The 12,816-nt window shown below is 39.2% G+C and overlaps 2 protein-coding genes across 9 annotated transcripts in view; both read right to left on the bottom strand.

The window, feature by feature from the left end:
* camk2b2 (calcium/calmodulin-dependent protein kinase (CaM kinase) II beta 2) overlaps positions 1–420 on the bottom strand; it is a 65,317-nt gene extending 64,897 nt beyond the window's left edge. For 2 of the 8 annotated variants that reach the window (XM_076886868.1, XM_076886865.1), the window contains exon 1: positions 87–416. In XM_076886868.1, coding sequence (XP_076742983.1) covers positions 87–148 — 62 coding nt within the window. In that variant the 5' untranslated portion in view covers positions 149–416. Of the gene's footprint in view, positions 1–86 lie in introns of all 8 variants that reach the window. The other 6 variants (XM_076886866.1, XM_076886867.1, XM_076886863.1 and 3 more) reach the window with 5 other exon arrangements.
* A 5,450-nt stretch (positions 421–5,870) lies between these two features.
* Positions 5,871–12,524, bottom strand: nudcd3 (NudC domain containing 3). Its single transcript, XM_004569394.4, has 6 exons — positions 12,166–12,524; positions 11,497–11,804; positions 7,949–8,081; positions 7,717–7,860; positions 6,685–6,873; positions 5,871–6,409 (listed from the first exon to the last, which is right to left on the bottom strand). Exons 1-6 carry the CDS (start codon positions 12,361–12,363, stop codon positions 6,299–6,301), a joined length of 1,083 nt encoding a protein of 360 aa, XP_004569451.1. The 5' UTR covers positions 12,364–12,524; the 3' UTR covers positions 5,871–6,298.
* Between the last annotated feature and the right edge of the window lie 292 nt (positions 12,525–12,816).

Below are 12,816 nucleotides of genomic sequence, written 5' to 3'. Positions count from 1 at the left end.
CTTGATTCCTCATGCTCTGTACGGTTACAGGACGGGGTCAGGCTGCATGCAGGAGACTCTGGATAATTAATATAACAGCGGCTTACTTGCCAAGCTCCTCGTACAGCTGGTATTCATCTGTAAAACGTGTGCAAGTAGTCGTTGCCATGATGTTTCCTCCTCGGACCGGTGTGCGGGTGCCGTCTCACAAATGTACGGTGTGTCTCTATCTGCACACAGGAGGACCTCGATCTCAAGTCTCCGCCCACCTTAGACCTCCGGACGGCGGAGTGCTTCAATTGCAGGCCGGTACACACACGCACGCTCCCGGCTCGGATGTCAGTGGGCTCTCCGCTCTGCCAAGCAATGAGGACGCACTCTTTAAATACCACACGAAACAGTAATGTGAGCTCACTATATGACGTGTCTCTCCGGAGAGAGAGAGAAAAAAGGAAAAGAAAGAAAGAAAAATCAAAAGCCGATAGTGAGCTGACCCAAGAGTGCGGAGGAGCGCAAAATTTGATTACACTTAATACATCATAAAGCGAAGAGAAGCCTGCAGCATACAATGACATTACTGCACTTGGAACTCAGTAAGGGCGCAGTGTGGATCTATTTTTGGGATTCGGTGAGGAGTCCCTCAGTTTATCACAAAACCTAAGAAAGTAATAATCAATAAACATAATAATTTTATTACAATTTTGTAAAGGGATTATGGGCGTGTTCAGAGATGGGGCATGGGGAACCCCCCGCAAAAGATGCATTTATGAGTAGAAATTAGTATGTCCGTGTTATATGGCTTTCTGCTTCTGCCTCAAAGTCCAAACATTGCACTTTCTACTCCATACCGTTTATTTCAGAGGTGTTTTTTTAATTAAATGAAAACTTTTACAAGGTTGCATAAGTCTTACTGTTGTTATACATTCCGACCATATTTGCATAATTATTTTTAATTGCTATCTTGAAAGACAATTTCCAGCTAATGTTTCTATATTTGTCCTCTTCTGCCAAATTTAAATCACATCAAGTATGGTAGTAACATGAATTCTGTACAAATGTTGAGCTAAGAAAGACTAGATTCAACACTGACTGGCTGCGTAATCATGTGGTGGTGGAGGAGATGGTAGCGGTTGCGAGGAATTGTTTTTTTTTTTTTATTCTCATGTCAAATATGCTAATGAAGCTAGAGCTTCATAGCTTGTATAATATGTAAGATTAACACATAAGGCTCTCTGATATACACAGGAAGAGTAGTAGTGAAACAACCAGAGGAATGTTAAATTAAAACTCAGGGACAGACAAAATAATCATTTGTGGGTGGGTACAGAGGACTACTCTCAACTTTACTCTTAAAGCAACCAATGGAAATACTGTTGACACTATTTATATCAATTATACTGCCATAAGTGAAACAAGAAAGCCCAAAATATCAAATGGTGTCTTTAAAAAATGGGGAGAGGAAAAATTCACTAAACTAGCTGTGGTCTGGGTTCATTAGGCAGATCAAGTATCGACTCTTGCCTTAAGCTGAGAAAATACTATTAAGGCTTATTACATTTTGCTTTGTAGGTTTCATATTCTATTCTTCTCTTCAAGATATTATAACCGTATTATTTCCATTTACACAGTAAAAAGACAGATAACTGAAAATGAGTGTGATGTATATGATACTTACGGATTATCCAGCTGTATACAAGATGATGTATGAAAGTATATGGAGCCAATGCATTAAAACAACACTGACGTTTCCTGAGTAATTAGGAACTTATTAATGTATTTAAGTTTTTAGTCTGTTTGATTTACATACATCAACAGTTTTTAATTAGACATGCTTTAGAAGGGAAGGACTGTAATTATGACCTCTTTATTATAATTTTTAATATTTTCTGTTTTGCTATTTATGGAAAAATGTATGCAGTGGACCATTGTTTTCACCAATGTATATATATATATATATATATATATATATACATATATATACATACATATATATATATATATATACATACATACATACATACATACATACATACATACATACATATATGTATGTATGTATGTATATATACATATATATACATATATATATATATATATATATATATATATATATATACATACATACATACATACATACATATATGTATGTATGTATGTATATATATATATATATATATATATATATATATATATATAGATAGATAGATAGATAGATAGATAGATAGATAGATAGATAGATAGATAGATAGATAGATAGTTTTCTTTATTAATTGGTGTTAAATAAAAAAAATGATTGACTAAATCATTATTAATGCAAGGTTCATAGAATGTATTCATGCATAAATTATAGCTTGCTACCAATTAAGTCCATTATTTAACACTTTATTGAAACGGAAATATCACTCAAAATTGCTTAATAATGTTTTATTAATACATTACTAGTAAATAAAGCCTCAATAATTGATTGATTAACCTATAGTAGCATTCTTATATATGAGTTTGCATTGGGATAGGCATTGTTAATCCCTTTATCCATATTCATAAAGGCTTATTAAGATAATCTAATAACACAAAAATAAGAAAATGTAAGAAAACGTAACAAGGAACTAAAACAGAAAACCTAAACTGAGAAACAGTGGGAACCAGGAACTGGGAACATGGAACCTTAGAACCATGAGAGTAGAGGAGCAGGAGACAAGGGAAGACTGAGACAATGGTCGTGTCCAAATTCATGGGCTGCATCCTCCTGAGGACCCAGCCTTCGCGGTCTACGTGGGCCGGGTCCTCAGAAGGTCGGGTAGGCCGGAAGTAAACGGCTGGGGAAATTGGACGGTCTAGCCTTCTGATTAGCGTCACCGCTGTCTCAGTGGATTTTAATAAACTCGGCCGTCTGCTCAATGCTATCTAAAATATAACGGGACACTGGCATAAATTCTCGACCGTCTCATACTTCTGTTTAATCAGTTTTCTGTTTGATGTTTATTCAGCTGTGTAAAAACCAAGGAGGAACCCCCCCGGGGGATTAATAAAGTTTTATTTTATCTAATCTAATCTAATAACTTTAATCTCAGCCAAACCGATTTACTCACGAACAAATAAAACACTGAAAAAAGCCCAACAATAACATTTTTAGGTTGTCTAAGTGAATTATATATTACGTTTAACCTTGAGCAGCGAAAGTCCGCGGTGATCTGAAAATGATGTGCCGGGAGTTTTGCCGTTCTCGGCGGCTTCAGTGACCCTCGAGCTCCCGACTAGCTATCGAGCTGGTGGGTAGCAGACGTCTCCGAAAACGTCGAAGCACTTTTGCAAATATGTGATATCTTGATAAACCGAGCAGATATTTGATGTTTACACAGCTACTTTCTCGCCTGAAAATATGTCAAAAGTTTATTTTGTGACCCAGAAAGATTAGTAAGAGTAATTTTAAAACTTAGTAGTGGCCGCCATTGTTGGAAACTGGAGTTTGGCCCAGCCAAACTCCAGAATTCTGGGATATGGTAGGCCACGAAGGACACACCTGACACACCCATCCTTCATCCTTCAAATTCAGGGAAAAGGAGGACGCATTTGTCGGCTGCATTCGGAGGAGTCTACGAATTTGGACTGCCTTCGGCGCGTCGCTGTGACGTAATCGGTTTACAAATGCGGCCTCAGGAGGATGCAGCCCATGAATTTGGACACGACCAATATATACACAAGAGGAAGATTAGGAGAGTGGAGACATCTGGGGAACACAGCAGGAACAAATTAAACATAAGGAGGCAAGGGAAGCAAAGTGAACCAAATGCACAAGAGATGAGGGACTATCAAAATAAAACATCATTTATACAGCAGCTTGTCACAAAACACATAATTTGTTGCAATTTCTTTAGTTGAATATACAAAAACATGCCAACAATAACAGATTGATATGGCATACAATAGTATTTTTGCACCAACAAGATGATTCCCAGAGTGTGATTAGCCTAAACCCTTGCATATGTTGATGTGGTGTGCAGTGTCTCTTTAAAAAAATTTATAGGAGAAAAGGACGCAGCAGATGGACAATACCTTTAAGTTATAACATTAATAAATAGGAAAGATTACAGCATTGACCAGATACAGGACATTTTAGATCCTTCTGGCACTTCTGCTAATCCATCTGCTGTTTACTGAAGTCTTATTAGAAATGGTTTCAATGGAAGGGCGGCTATCAAAGAGCAATTTTTAAGAAAGGGAAATGGGGAGTAAAGGCTGAGCTATTGCATATCTGACATTACACAAGAACTGGACTGAAAATCAGTTGTAATAGGTCTTGAATAGGAATAATAATCTGAATTATTATTCAATTAAATTTTAATTTTATTTATACAGTGCCAAATCACAACAACAGTTGCCTCAAGGTGCTCAGAGCAGACCTAACAATAATACATACAGATTATGTATGAAGGTCAGGAGAGAGGTATAACACTGAGTACTCTGTATAACACAGTGGAGACTCTTTCAGCCTCTTTGGGCTTCATATCAACCGGTGGTGTTGGAGATTTTGTCAAAATTAATAGAATTTTGAACACAGAAAAGTACTGTCAGATTTTGATGTGCCATGCAGAGAGAATTGAAAAAAAGATGATCATACTAAATATTGATTTTCAAGCACATCGGAATTCTAAAAACTCTGTTTTTCCCCCTATTTAATATATATCCACATATATTTACTCATTTCAATAAATTGCTGCAGCTATTTCCCACCGTTCTATCAAAATGTAAAGAAATAGGGGGTGGCTTAAGACTTTTGCTGCACAGTATTGTACAGAACAGGTAAAATCACCTCCAGCTGAAGCTGGCCACAACATTAGTATACTTTACAGATGCAGCGTGCTAGTACCAGTTTGGACCACATTTTGCCTGGAGAGCAGCCTTAACTCTTCATCATAGACTGAACATGCTGGAAGCAATCCTCAGAGATTTTAGTCCATGTTGACATGATAGCATCACACAGTTGATGTCTACGTTGCAGGTATAGATATCAGTTGAAGTCATGTATTAACGTTAGCTATCTCAGGTAACCCTGGTCAGTAATTTCAGAAAACTGAAACATCAGTAAGATAAAATGCCTTAATATCTGTATATGTTATTATGAGCCTATGAACCTTTAAGACTCAAGTTAAAGTAATGCATTCCTAAGCTTAATGTGCACGTTCAATACATCTGTAATCACACTGTCTGCTAGTCTTTGCTTTTCAACACTTCCACTTTCCCCATGCTGTGAAAAGCAATGCTGATGTCATTGTTCTAAATGGTAAATGGCCTGTATTTATACAGCGCTTTACTAGTCCCTAAGAACCCCAAAGCGCTTTACATATCCAGTCATCCACCCATTCACACACACATTCACACACTGTATAAATACAGGCCATTTACCATTGTTCTAGTGACTAGAACTAGTCAGAAAGACGATTGGACTAGAATCTAGTCCAGTCGTCTTTCTGCCGCCATCTTTAAACCAATCAGCCTCCATGGCACTTATTTTAACTCTCACTGCTCACTGTCCCCTTCAGACTCCTGCGCACAATCCACCTTCTCAACATCTCCCACGTTGCTCAGAGTTTCAGCCAAGTCTCCATCTTCATCACCACCATCAGGGTTTAAAATCCAAGGCAGTCCTACCTACTGAAGTAGTAGTTAAATCATTTAAATAAGTTAAGTTTAAATGAAGCTGTCTGATTTTATTTGACATTTATTTTAAAGATTATAATAGTTATGATTATGCTTTCACATATGTAAGTTAAATGTAATAAAACTAAAACGTATGATGTATTTTAACAACACTGTATGATTTTGATGTGTACTGTATATATATATATATATAAAAAATAATCTTATCCAAAGATTGGCGTGGACTCGAGGAGTTCAGAAAACCCTTTTTCATATTTATTTGTAAATTGTTAGATGTTTTTTTTATTCTTGTTTTTTTTTGTTTTGTGTAGTCATTAACAGCAGAGCAAGGAAGCCGAACCAGCAGGTAATCATCACAGTTTGAAATAAAAACAGAATCAGTAGGGCAGATAACACATAGGGACTGCAGAGTTGAATCAAGAGTCAAACAGTGTACAATAGTACATATCAGCTTCAATTTAATGACTCATCCCTGTCAGAATACGGAAATATTCCCTTCCCACCAATCTCAACAAATTTGCAAAATTTGCAGCTTCTTTTATTAGGGACAAACTTCCATCATTCCAGCATTTCAAAGGTGTTAATAAGTGTTGCCTCTGCTGCCATGAGCTCTTTAAATGGAGATGCTTCAGTTCATGTTTGGCTGAGGTTTTGTGGCATGTCAGAACTGCACGGCACTCGGTGGGATGTCAAACATAGATGGGTCAAAGTCCTGCCCTTTGAAAGGTGACCCTTCAGCATCCCATCCCTTCTTCAGCATCTCATGCACTTTCTGCAAAGAAACATGGACACAGATATGTTATGTATGTATCTTTCATGCTAACAAACATCCTCACAATTCACACACAATCTAGGTGCACTACAGCAGTGACTTCCAACTATATTTGTCAGAATAGGTTTTAAGGACTTGACTCAATAACTGAATATCATTTAAGCCGAATTATAAGATAAACGTTTTTATTTTACAGAAATAATATAGATAATATAGATATAGCCTGTGTGTGTGTGTAATGAATAGTTTGTGTTATTTTTTAATTTGCTCCTTACCAATTCGTGACTTTGTGGCTTTCCCTGCAGCTTCTGGTGGTAGTCAAATGTGAGCCTGTCCAGAACAGCATGCTCCTCCTCATCCACTGTTGCCATGGAACGCTCACGGTTAATTTGGTTTATATCAATCTCCTTTTCGCCTTTGAGCACCGCATTCCACCAAACCTCTGATGTCTTGTTCAGTGACAACTGTAATTCAGAGACAGGATGTTCAATTCAAATATGTTAGACAATCTTTGAAAAGCCAACACTGGCTTTTGATAAAATTACTTTTTTGAGAGCAGAACTCATTTTTACACTTATCCTGTTATTCCAAGCACTAGAGAGCATTAACTCTTTCTAAACTAAACATTAAATGAAAACATCTCATTATGCAATGCAGAGTCTCTGTAGAGTCTAGTGTTCCTGTACATGACATTAACTTAATATCCCCACAGGGAAAGAACAATATCTTACACAAAGATAAGCAATTTAATAGTCATTAACATGAACAAAATTTGATTTTTGTCTTCGATCACCACATTATTCATCATCTACAGCCCTTGTCACCTTCGGTGTACAGAAAGGTTGGACTGTAGCTCCTGTTTTACTTTTTATTCATAGAGAATTGAATTTTCCAAATTAAATCGGAGCTTTCAAACTCTGAAATGGAAAAGTCAATCTTTAATTTCTCCATACTACATTAGTGCAATTCCTTCTTCGCCACTCTCGCCTCCTCTCTCCTGGCTTGGCTTCGTGTTTTACAATTGATTTTAAGATTTCGCTGATCAGCTTTGAAGCAAGTTCTGGTTCTGGAACAGCTATGACAGCCTCTTATGAGCCAGTAGTCAGGCCAGTCAAGCCAGTGCCAGTGACCTTCTTTCTTCTTTTTACTACCATAAAACCAGATGTTAGCTCCTGATAGGTGTTAATCCCTCTTGTTAGTTCATATTCTGATAACTCAAACAGCAGAAGGTGCACTCATTGCCACATTTTCTTCAGGAGTGTTCTTGTTGTTATTACAAAAATTAGATAATGCTTATGTGTACTCACAACCACACAGTGTCCAGGTTCCAGACTCCACAGAGAGTTTTCAGTGTTGATCTTGTAAGTGAATTCACCCTCCATCAGTGTCTTGTCTTCGGCTCCATCCCTCACACATACTCTCACGCCACTGGTCTGCAGACTAACACTGACCTGTGGGCCGTGAACACAGTTACAATAAGTAAAGTGTTATAAAAAAGTATTACTGGTGTCTCACATAGTTAAATAGACCTGCATTCACCTGTCTGCCTTTAACAACCGTCTTGGGCACAAACACGCGGACCTCCACATCCATGTAATCCTGAGACCAGCTGTAATTTTCCCTCACTGCCCCATTGTAACTGTCGGGATTGGACTGGAAGTTTTCTTGACGTCTAAAACACAAAATTCAAACACAATTTTTATATAAACGTCTTAAATACTGACACTACATTTTGAAATGCATGAGCCATTTCAGAATCAAATTAGAAATCATTCGTTAGTGCAAAGCCTCATTATTTAAAATGTTTTGAAGCTACCAAAGTTAAGTAAGAACCACTGTTAAGCTGGTGGAAACCCTGCACACCCATACAAAATTTAATTTAATAAATTTAATACAAGTCTAACAAATCCAAAATAGCAATTTTAGTTTTGTTGTCTCCCCGAAAACAAAACAAACAAAAAATAAACACCTTCAAACTATAATTTCACAGGAAGATTCCACCTAAGAGTGAAGCAGAGGCTGAGATCCAGTGTCACTTGTTGTCACTACTTCTACTTCTTTTGAAAGCTGTCTTTCTGTTGATTTCATCAAGATGACCTTAAGGTCGCAATGAACCAGCTTCCAGTCCAAGTATGAAGTGGATGGGATGAAATTTAGCAACTTGAAGTCCAAGGCCACAGCCCTTGACTAGAAAAGGGTAGAGTAGCCCCTACAGGTTGTGTACAAGTTGCTGCCACAAATGGAGGAGTTAAAATATTTTGGAGTCTTGTGGCTACACAGGAAGCTGCGGCTAATGGCTTTCTGCTAGGCCTCAAGTCTAGTACATGTAGTCACTAAACTTTCCAAATACAATAGAGAGTTCACACATGTTTTTTCTGTTTTCCCATCTCACTGTTTTCATACAGTGGGGCAAAAAAGTATTTAGTCAGCCACCGATTGTGCAAGTTCCCCCACTTAAAATGATGACAGAGGTCAGTAATTTGCACCAGAGGTACACTTCAACTGTGAGAGACAGAATGTGAAAAAAAAAAATCCATGAATCCACATGGTAGGATTTGTAAAGAATTTATTCGTAAATCAGGGTGGAAAATAAGTATTTGGTCAATAACAAAAATACAACTCAATACTTTGTAACATAACCTTTGTTGGCAATAACAGAGGTCAAACGTTTACTATAGGTCTTTACCAGGTTTGCACACACAGTAGCTGGTATTTTGGCCCATTCCTCCATGCAGATCTTCTCGAGAGCAGTGATGTTTTGGGGCTGTCGCCGAGCAACACGGACTTTCAACTCCCGCCACAGATTTTCTATGGGGTTGAGGTCTGGAGACTGGCTAGGCCACTCCAGGACTTTCAAATGCTTCTTACGGAGCCACTCCTTTGTTGCCCGGGCGGTGTATTTTGGATCATTGTCATGTTGGAAGACCCAGCCTCGTTTCATCTTCAAAGTTCTCACTGATGGAAGGAGGTTTTGGCTCAAAATCTCACGATACATGGCCCCATTCATTCTGTCCTTAACACGGATCAGTCGTCCTGTCCCCTTGGCAGAAAAACAGCCCCATAGCATGATGTTTCCACCCCCATGCTTCACAGTAGGTATGGTGTTCTTGGGATGCAACTCAGTATTCTTCTTCCTCCAAACACGACGAGTTGAGTTTATACCAAAAAGTTCTACTTTGGTTTCATCTGACCACATGACATTCTCCCAATCCTCTGCTGTATCATCCATGTGCTCTCTGGCAAACTTCAGACGGGCCTGGACATGCACTGGCTTCAGCAGCGGAACACGTCTGGCACTGCGGGATTTGATTCCCTGCCGTTGTAGTGTGTTACTGATGGTGACCTTTGTTACTTTGGTCCCAGCTCTCTGCAGGTCATTCACCAGGTCCCCCCGTGTGGTTCTGGGATCTTTGCTCACCGTTCTCATGATCATTTTGACCCCACGGGATGAGATCTTGCGTGGAGCCCCAGATCGAGGGAGATTATCAGTGGTCTTGTATGTCTTCCATTTTCTGATGATTGCTCCCACAGTTGATTTTTTCACACCAAGCTGCTTGCCTATTGTAGATTCACTCTTCCCAGTCTGGTGCAGGTCTACAATACTTTTCCTGGTGTCCTTCGAAAGCTCTTTGGTCTTGGCCATGGCGGAGTTTGGAGCCTGACTGTTTGAGGCTGTGGACAGGTGTCTTTTATACAGATGATGAGTTCAAACAGGTGCCATTCATACAGGTAACGAGTGGGGGACAGAAAAGCTTCTTACAGAAGACGTTACAGGTCTGTGAGAGCCAGAGATTTTCCTTGTTTGAGGTGACCAAATACTTATTTTCCACCCTGATTTACGAATAAATTCTTTACAAATCCTACCATGTGGATTCATGGATTTTTTTTTCACATTCTGTCTCTCACAGTTGAAGTGTACCTCTGGTGCAAATTACTGACCTCTGTCATCATTTTAAGTGGGGGAACTTGCACAATCGGTGGCTGACTAAATACTTTTTTGCTCCACTGTATAGTACATCACACAGTTGTCCATTCCATATCCTATACACATCACTTCATCCAATATCGAGGCACGTATTCCTTCTCCTCTGTCTTTTTCAAAATTGCTGACATTTGAGGCACTTTAGTCTGCACATAGCATTGCTCGCACACAGTGCAGAGTGGTTATACATTATATTTCCAGAAATATTCACTTGTCACCCTTCATATGTATGAGTATGATATTGGTCCATCCTTTGCAGCTATAACACAAGATTTAGGAGTGTGTTTATGCACTGTTCTTGAGCTAAACTGAAGGTCACGTAAAGTTTCGAGTTCTGCAGCGATTGACTCCACCTCAGCACACTATGCACCTCAGCATCTGCTGATCCCTGTTCCTGTGATTTTACATGGCCTACCACTTTGTGGCTGAGTTACTGTCATTTCCAATTGCTTCCACTTTGTTATAATATCACTAACAGTTGACAGTGGAATATTTAGTAGGGATGAAAATTCACAACTGGACTTGTTGAAGAGGAGACATCCTATCATGGAACCATGCTGGAATTCACTGAGCTCCTAAATGTTTGTAGAAGCAGTCTGCATGCATAGGTGCTTAACTTTATACACTGGTCGCCATGGAAGCGATTGGAGTACCTGAATTCAATTATTTAGATGGGTGAGTGAATACTTCTGGCAATATAGTACAGCAAAGTACAGCAGAACTAAGTTGGTTAGCAGTGAACATTTTCTGTCTTAGTTTATAAATATAAATTTTTTCCATGTTCTCCTTGTTTCTGCCTGGGTTCTCTCCAGGTACTCTGGCTTCCTCCCACAGCCCAGAGACAGGGGCAGGGTTAGGTTAACTAGTGATTCTAAATTGCCTTTAGGTGTGAATGTTAGTGCAGTGGTTGTCTGTCTCTCTGCGTTAGCGCTGCAACTAACCTTCACCAAAGTCTGCATCCTGTCACAAAGTCATTTTAAGGCCTAAAATTGACCTTGACAAGTGCATTTACTGAAACACTGTAATGTGCAGAGTAATGTTTATGTTGGACCATATTTAAAACAACAGATGCTTCAAAGGTTAAAAAACGCTAGTAGCTACTCACCCTGCTTTGGATTTCGAGTTGGCTGCAGCTGCCTGATCTCCACAAATTGCTGGACTGCTGCTGCTATCCTGCTGAGAGCAGATGGATGTGCCTGAGGCTGCTGGAGCTGAAACATCCCCAGAACGTGAGGGGGAGTTCTCCATCTGCACCGCCTCTGTACTCTGCTGCTTGGTTTCATCACAAGGCTCAGAGGCAACCTCCAGCTCCTGAACTGCAGGAGGAACATACCTAGTCTCCTCTCTCTTCTTCAGATTGCTCACTGCTCTCTCTCTGTCGTGCTCCGCCAGCTTCTCGAATGACTTATATGTCTGAGGAAAGATTTAAAGGTTATCGCTTATCATCATTTGAGAGGCAGACAACTCTAGATTAGGATATAACCTTCACCAGTCTTAGGACAATAACAAATGTATTGCTATAGGTCTGTGGCTCATATAGACAGCAAGGCTATCACCAAGCACAGGAGTTATTTTGTATTATGTAGGTGTTAATTCATCGACGAATCACTGCAGTGTAAAAAACTCGAGGACCACAAAAGTGTACGTAACATTATAACAGCTTCATTTTTAACCTGTGATTGTAAATAATATGCATGTGCATAAACTGTACACTTAGTCATGTGTGTTGCCAAGGTATTTACATTTAGCAGGTTAAAATGTTGAGAAATTTCACCTTAAGCACCATCTTCTCTGCCACACCTGGAGGGAAACCCATCTTATCATTGGGACTCGACAGCAGGCGATAAAAGTCCGTCTTGCGGTACAAGAACCCAAAATAGACCTGCAGAAAGTCCTGAATGTTCCCAACATGCTGCAGGATCCCCAGAAGAGCATTATCGTACATCTCTGTCATCTCCAGCGGCGACGCCATCGCAGCTTTCAATCTTTATTCCTCTCAACAAGTCTTCAAATGATTCCAGCCAATACTTATCCCACCAAAATAATGACAGTTTGCCAAGAAACAAGTGGGACGAGTAGGATAACGCTACTTAGCAACTACTTTCCTCTTTCCAGAACAATACAAATACTTCCGGTGCAACGTTTTCAAAATAAGTGTGCAGTCTTTGACAAATATCGGATACCGGGTATCAAAACAAAACCACAAGCTATGGCTATTTGTAGTGTTTTTGTGTATTTATTTATTTTTTTAATACATATAAATTGAAACAATCACGCATTTAGGACCCCCCCCCCCCCCTTTTCAGTTCTTGACTTATATTTATGTATTTATTCTTTAATAGCACAGATAGGCTAAGCAACTTTAGACTTACCTTCACTTGTTAGGCGAACCACTGCAGTGTGGACCCACTACAAATAAAGTAAA

This window comes from Maylandia zebra, linkage group LG7 (genome assembly GCF_041146795.1).
Source record: "Maylandia zebra isolate NMK-2024a linkage group LG7, Mzebra_GT3a, whole genome shotgun sequence".
NCBI classification, from domain to species: Eukaryota; Metazoa; Chordata; class Actinopteri; order Cichliformes; family Cichlidae; genus Maylandia; species Maylandia zebra.
Note: the sequence above shows the minus strand (reverse complement) of the source record. Positions and strands in the feature narration are given on the sequence as shown.

What these genes read in the sequence shown, in the direction of transcription:
- nudcd3 (XM_004569394.4), bottom strand. Translation starts at nt 12,363, where the DNA reads ATGGCGTCGCCGCTGGAGATGACAGAGATGTACGATAATGCTCTTCTG. An exon ending in CAGAGAAGATGGTGCTTAAG is followed by an intron (nt 11,805 to 12,165) that starts GTGAAATTTCTC and finishes ATCTTTCCTCAG; the next exon opens with ACATATAAGTCATTCGAGAA. An exon ending in AACCTGGACACTGTGTGGTT is followed by an intron (nt 6,874 to 7,716) that starts GTGAGTACACAT and finishes TCTGAATTACAG; the next exon opens with TTGTCACTGAACAAGACATC.